This window comes from Nicotiana sylvestris, chromosome 2, assembly GCF_000393655.2.
Source record: "Nicotiana sylvestris chromosome 2, ASM39365v2, whole genome shotgun sequence".
NCBI classification, from domain to species: Eukaryota; Viridiplantae; Streptophyta; class Magnoliopsida; order Solanales; family Solanaceae; genus Nicotiana; species Nicotiana sylvestris.
In genome coordinates this window covers 1,641,139-1,648,558 of record NC_091058.1, presented here as the reverse complement: position 1 = coordinate 1,648,558, position 7,420 = coordinate 1,641,139, and the positions used below count along the sequence as shown (strand labels likewise).

Here is a 7,420-nt window from a genome sequence, read left to right as displayed (position 1 = left end):
AATTATGACAAGTCTTTAATGTGTACTGTGTTAAGATATGTTTACTTGGGTTGGTTAATTCTTATTAACTCTGTTGATACAAATATATTGAGTTATTATATAATCGACGTATTTATTATATCGTTCTTGTTGTGGTGTGTTTGTATTTTCTAATACTTGTTCCAGGGGTATTTAAAGTGGCAGGTCGAGAATCTTATTGGGTTATATTTACGTATAATTCACTTCTTACCTGCAACAGATACCATTACGGGAGATAGAGCTAGCGGCTAACGAGTTCGTTCGAGTGGATCCTATTGCTGAGGTGAGCCACTGCATTGTTCGTGGAGGCTTTCGTTTCAGCTTTATTTAGTTCGTGTTAGTTATTTACTTTTTCTTTAGGGTTTGCATACTCGTGAGTAAAACTCATATTACTCTGTTAAATGCTTCATGGTCTTAGTGTAGGATTTGCGCTAGAGTTTTATTATTTGAGTGATTGTTGGTTTTTCTATCTATTGACTAAGATATTGGTGTTAACTATTTCGTTTTTGATTACTAATAATACTTTTAGGCCTGCTCTTATTTTTCTCCCAGTGTTAATGTAAATGGTTAAACATTTGAGAAAGGGGTTCGCCTAGCAGACCGATGTTAGCTGAGTGTCAATCACGTCTAGGGGATAGTTTGGGACGTGCCAATGGCTTTCATGTTTTATGCAACCGCATTTAGTGTCTTACCGAATATCACACATATACAGTACCCCCTCCGGTCCACAATAAGTGACCAATTTGTCTTGGGCAAACCCATTAAGAAAATAGTAAATTTTAGACAAAAACAGTTAGTGTGACTAAACTGCCCTTAATTAAATATTGCAACATAGTTAATGTGAGGAGTAAAAGACTTTTTAAGGATACATACATAAGGTAATTTTGGAAAAATAAATTGAATTTTTTCTTGGTTATATAAATGGATACTTATTTTGGACCAAAATAAAAAGGCAAATTGGTCACTTACTATGGACTAGAGGGAGTACTTTTAAATTTAAAAAGAAGAAAAAACACCTTAGTAGACAATACTATCTCAACAATTCTTTGCATGACAACAATTCACCAAACTTAATGAATAAAGTTCATTTGTTCCATACTTCAGTAGCACACCTAGAATGAAGGAAATACTCATTTACTCTTTATATTAACATTGCACACACTTGACAGCTCACTAGTGGATACTATTTTGTTGCACATGTACACAGAGTATCTGGATTATATACTCTTTCTTGAACATTTTGCCATTTACAGCTCCAGCACCAAATCTGAAATTTCAAAATAAGGAAAGAGTGAGATAATAGTACATAACTGTGTTTGACCAGACAACATAAGAGATAATTGAGTGTAATGCGCGCCGTTTTACTTACAGTCACTATCTGTTTTAATCCAGTGTTCTCTGTTTACTGTTAAGGCATTCAGTTCCTTCTTTGTAGTGGCAGCAGGAGAATTTTTTTTGTTCACTTCACTATTTGCTCTCAGATTATTAGTTTTGCATGAAATATTGCTTGTCTCATTATCTTGTAGTATGTTCTCATTCATTAATCCCTCAGGATGAACTTTCCTTTTGAACATTTTAAGGACCTGCACATATATAGTAGATCAAAATCACAGTTTGGTATTAACTCATATGCTTAACATAATAGAAAGCTATAAAAATATACTTTATTAGTCCATAAAATAAGGCTATTAGAGAATACACATGACATGTGACTCAAGTATTGCATATGATTGGTTTCAAGTTTTAACTATATGAGACGTCCAGCTTATTTGTCCTTTGATTATAAAAGAGCAAGCAACAACAACAGCCTAGAATTCCACAAGTGGGGTCTGACCGTCTCGGGAGGCTAGTGTGTACGCAGACCAAACCCCTACTCCGGAGGAGTAGAGAGGCCGTTTCCGATAGACCTTCGGCTCAAGATTATAAAAGAGCAAGCCTTTCCGATTAACATAATTTTGAAGAGTAATTTTCTTATAGCTCCTGACCTTAAAATCAGTACTAACCTGAGGGAGTTTTCTCTTGCTTGAAACAGATCCATTGACATTTCCTTTAGAATGAGCTGTAGTAGAGCTCTTTGATTTGTAGTGCAGGTTCTGCAACATCTTCTTCATGAAATCCACTGCATGTTTTCTCTTGGCTTGTTTCTTCTCTTTTCCATCATGAGTTCCCACATGACTTTCTTGGACTATGTTCGTCCGCTTAAAGAGCTCTTCTATGAATCCTTTTTGTTGTTGTACCTGTTAAAGACATAACTAAGTAAATAAAAGTGTATACTTTGTAACCGTTTAAGCTTTTAGATAAGATGGTAGCACAATTCAAGGATTACCTCTGCTAGCAATTCAATTGAAGAGCCTAAGAGATATTTCTGGAGAGGATATTCTTCCATATTGCTATAACATTCAGTAGCTCCTGTTTCAATGTGATTGTCACTTAGGGTAATGCAGGGTAAGGCTGCGTTCAATAGAGCCTTGCGGTTCGGCCCTTCCCCGGACCCCTCGCATTGCGGAAGCTTACTACACCGGGCTGCTCTTTTGTCACTGAGGGTAATGATGCTTTCTGATGACTCATAAGCAACTTTATTCACTTTCTCTTCAAGATACTTCTCAAGCTCATCATTTATGAATTTCAGTTCTTTCTCCGTTATGTCTGTTTCACTATGATCAAAGGGCAGAGGAAAAGTTGGAGTTGGAGGATCAGTATTAGTTGTCTGATAATCTCCCAGAGTACCAATTGCCAAAAAGCCAGGAAAGAGTTCATCAAATGGTTCCATTTCTGCTCCATTGCTTTTAACTTCCTTGTAAACTGAGAAAGATGTAATGGAATTTTCTGAAAGTGGAGATCATAACAAAGGAGATTTATTTATCAGTTCTTGTGTGGAAAAGAAAACTATGGGTGTCACGGGCCCGGGCCGGGCCGGGCCAGAGGAAAAGTAGACCGGCTGGTCTCCATATCGGTCCGGTTACCGGTTTCAAAATACCGGTCTTACCGGGTCCGAGCCTTACCGGTGAAAATTTGAACCGAAATGGTTCCGGGCTTAAGGGGCTATTCTTGCAAATTAGCCGTTGGGCAAGGGTAAAAATGGCGGTTGACCGTTGTCAAGATTATAAATTTAAAAAAAATAAAAAAAATTGAACTAGCCCGTTGAACCTATCCGGGCCGGTCCTGTTTAACCAGTTCACAAATGACAAAACTTTACCGGGTTGTACCGGTCTGGTTAACCGGTGTTAAAATTTTCCCCGGCACAGGCTGGTCCGGTCTAAAGTCGGTCAGGGCCGGTTCGAAACCGAGCCAGCCCGACCCGTTTGACACCTTTAAATTGAAAACAGAAAACAGAGCATAGCAGAGGAAATTCAGAAGAGCTGAAATATAGAGAAGTGCAAAATTACCTACTATGGGAGTATTATTTGCTGGCTCATTGCCTTTTTGCTTTAGTTTAGAGTGCATCCAACCTAGTAACTGCAAGAAGATGAAATTAGAAGGTTACTATATGAGTCTCCACATATAGAAAATAATATTTGAACTCACTTTCATGTTGAACTATCCGGAGAGATTTCAATCAAAGCAGTTCAGTTATCAGAAAACAGATTTTTTTGGAGAAACTTGTACGTGTAAATGAAGGGTTTAATACTGATGAAAGATGGTATTGGACAAAGAAATCAAAATAATAATAGACTACTTATCTTTCCTGAGTTGGAAGCTGGATCAGAAGAAGGGGTTTCAGGTAGGCTGAGAAGAGAAAGTACATAGAGAAAATTACAAAGGACAATAGTTGTCTTTTTTTGTCAAGTTGAGAAGTTGGGGTTGAGACCCACACGTTGGAGATGGTACATTGTGACATGGGACACACGTGTATGCAAGTTTGCAATTCATCCTTTTACCTGGACTCTCAATACAATGTCTCAACTTTTGGTCTGGTATCTGGTATTGTTAGTATCAGGATAAACGAGCATAATCTATTGACTGACACTGTATGTTAGTTGGACTACTTTGATATGTAGGAAATGCTAAAAAAACTCTGACTTTAGCTTTTGGGGTTAATCGACGATATGCAGGTTCGGATGAACATCCTTCGCTGAAGAATCAAGTCAAGTTATTTTATGTATATAGTAGATATGACCCCAACCAAGAAGGGTTGTTCTGATGGTAAGCAACCTCCACTTTCAACCAAAAGGTTGTGAGTTCGAGTCTACCCAGGGGCAAGGTGGTAAGTTCTTGGAGGGAAGGATGCCGAGAGTCTATTTGGAAACAACCTCTCTACCCCAGGGTAGGGGTAAGGTCTGCGTACACACTACCCTCCCCAGACCCCCACTAAATGGGATTATACTGGGTTGTTGTTGTTGTTGTTGTTGTAGATATGACCCCGTGGTGAAAAATTCTGCCTCCGCTACTATTTCAGTAGTATTCGCTTTTTCCCTGAGTTGGGTATATGATGCTTCTAATTTTCCTGTGAAGCAACCAGATTAAGAGATTTGCTTACATCTTAATATCGTCAGTAAAAATGGTGATTATCAAATATGCTTAAAATATCAAGTTTTGCTACGTTCTTATCTAGTAGTACATATCTGTGTGGAGATTTCTATGTCATATCATCACTGGTCTTCAAAAGCAGTGGCAGAGCCACATTCAATCAAGGGGTATCCATCGATACCGCTTCACCGGAAAATTACACTGTATTGCTAGATTTTTTTTTATTTTGTATATATTTACTATACGTTACTCTTTAACTTTTCAGTATATCTAATTTTTTATATTTTGATACCCCATGGTGAAAATTCTGGCTCCTGTCACTGTTCAAAAGATTACATCCGATCTTAGGGGGTTTGATGGAAACTACGCTGCATATTATGATCTGGACAATGCTTTTGGATATTATGCATAAACAAAGATGCAGACGAACAATTAATATATGTAATGTTCTGGTAGTTAAGACGTTGAGTTATGTCTGTGTTGCATACATTGATTACCTTGAGGATTTGACATCATAATTGGAATTGCTTGAACTGGAAATACTTGTGTTATTATATTAATTAAAAAGAGTACATAACTGATTTTGGTGGATTATGACCCTGTTGGAGCTAGATGACGCTTGATATGGATAAGCGAAAAGGTTGCTAAATTGCTATGGAAAAAAAGGGCGCAATATTGGGGTGTTTGGCTAAATTTATACCGTCATACCTCTCTATAACAACATCCTTATATAACAACACTTATTTATAAAAGTCAAATTTTTCCAAAACCAAATCTCATGTTCTATTCGAAACAGACGGGGATGTTAAATTGTGGTTTGACTGTACTTCAGTATCAGCTTATAAGCATATTTTGACTTATCTAGACTCTAGTGATTAACTAAGAACGTGTTTTACAAGTTAAAATCAACGAAATGTCATAGGTTGGTTATCTCTAATTTATTATTTTTCATCGTTTTAGCACTTTTGATTTGACAAATGTTTTTTATAAAACAAAACTCCTTGAGTCACTTTCTATTCCATTTTCCCTATTGTCCCTTTCATACAAAGATACTTTAAAATTTGTTACTACTATGTAGTATCGGTGTTAGTCATGTAATTGCTTTTTTTAGCACTTAAAAATAGTTTTGGGCAGTTTATGTCTGTCAACTGCTCTAAACCAACTAAACCAAAAGATTCTACATTGATTACAAAGACAAGTGGGTATTACTTCTTTCTCCCTCGTCACTCGGCAAGCAGTGGATAAGCGGAGTTAGGATTTCAAACTTTATATATTTTGAATTTTGTTAGGATAACTTCAAATGCTAATAACCGAATTTTAAATTTAATATGTGTATATATTTAATAAATTTTTGTACATTGATATATCCCTTTAACAAAAGTTACTGGATTCTATCTCTATCCCTTATAAGCACGAGGCACCGGGGGAGAAAAACAACAACAAGCAAGCAATTTTCCCACAACCCCAGTATTTTCCCACCAGGGGCGAAAAGCAATTGCTGTTTTTGGAAGAAAACAGTGTTCTTCTCGACCTGCATGTCAACTGTCGTTGTCAATAATTGTAACAATAAAAATAGTGAGACAATGTTGGGCTAACGCAGTGAAAAACCAATGGCTCAACGACAACAGAGGATTCTCATTTTCAGCTAAACTACGCGTACAAGAAAACATGGGTAATTCCCCTTTTTGTTGGTACAAAAGAAGAGAGCTGTGCGCATGAAAACAAAATATGCAAATTTTCCTACCATGGGAGAGCAAATAATGCTAATTGTTCAATGGAAGTAAGAAGCAAATGGCACTTGCAAATTGGCAAAATGGCACTGTCGTGTGTGATATTTTCCTTGGAATACAACTGACTCCATTGCACATAGACAAAGGAAGAGGAATTGTCCACAAGGTTACGTGTATCAAAGGCAACTAAAACATTTTAGCCATAGACTAGTTGGTTAACCACCTCCTTGTGTTTTCTCTTCCTGATGCTATCCTTGGAAAAAAAAAAAAAAAAAGGGTATCTAAGCTTTTAACTATGTTTAGTCGGCCCATTCACTACAAGAAATAAGCCTAATTGTGGAGGTTTATTTGTGGGGATCATAGGAAACCCCACTGTAAGATTATTCTATGGCGTTTTTTTTAATTGCCGCTGTATAATTCTTTTTGTGACGGTCTTATTGTAGGGGTTTTTTATAACCTTCACAAATTGCAGCATATTGTGAAGGTTCATAAAATACTGAAATTTAATATAATTTGTGGCAGTTATAACCTCCACGATTTAAGGTGTCAACCAAAAATCTGAACTTTGAAAAAATCTGTCTATATAGAATAGAAGAAGCAAATTATTGGGATGATGCCAAGTGTCAAAATAAAAATTTAACAATTGTCAAATTTTAGGACAAAATTAGTTAAGTTGATTAATAATTAATTATTCTTTTTGAATTTAAATTTAAAACAAATAAATAGCTATATATTTTTTAAAAACTATATATATATATATATATATATATAGAACTTCAATGTAGAGCTATAGTAAATGATAAGGCTAATTTATTTTTTGGAGATGAGAAAGTTTTTTGAATAATAATTCATATGGTCATGCTAGATGCTATATGGATAAGATAAAACTAAAGACAAAAACATAAACAATAATTTCAAAAAATAAATAAAATAGACAAAGATATAATTTAACTTCTTATATAGTAATCTTAATATAAAAATTAAACTTTCATATTTAATTCAAACAGGAAGAAGAATCCAATTTAATTTCTTATTGAAAATAATATAAATATAATTATTACAATTATTAGTAGATTTATGACATATATTAAAAGAACTTCTCTATTTAACAGTTGAACTAATTCAATAACATCCATTTAGAAAAATAATACAATAATATTCGTATTATAGATAAACACTAAATTAAAAAAATCAAAATAATGTAG

General features: G+C 35.3%; 1 protein-coding gene across 2 annotated transcripts; it reads right to left on the bottom strand.

Moving 5' to 3' along the window:
• Positions 1-1,033: 1,033 nt before the first annotated feature.
• On the bottom strand, positions 1,034-3,888 carry LOC104210188 (protein LAZY 1-like). Of its 2 annotated transcripts, none has more exons than XM_009759012.2 (6): positions 3,544-3,888; positions 3,405-3,474; positions 2,345-2,820; positions 2,022-2,255; positions 1,388-1,601; positions 1,034-1,285 (listed from the first exon to the last, which is right to left on the bottom strand). In XM_009759012.2, the coding sequence occupies exons 1-6, from the start codon at positions 3,547-3,549 to the stop codon at positions 1,266-1,268; spliced, it is 1,020 nt and encodes a 339-aa protein (XP_009757314.1). In that variant the 5' UTR covers positions 3,550-3,888; the 3' UTR covers positions 1,034-1,265. The 2 variants fall into 2 exon arrangements, with proteins under 2 accessions (XP_009757314.1, XP_009757313.1); XM_009759011.2 differs by having other exon boundaries at positions 1,035-1,285; positions 2,345-2,844; positions 3,544-3,887.
• Between the last annotated feature and the right edge of the window lie 3,532 nt (positions 3,889-7,420).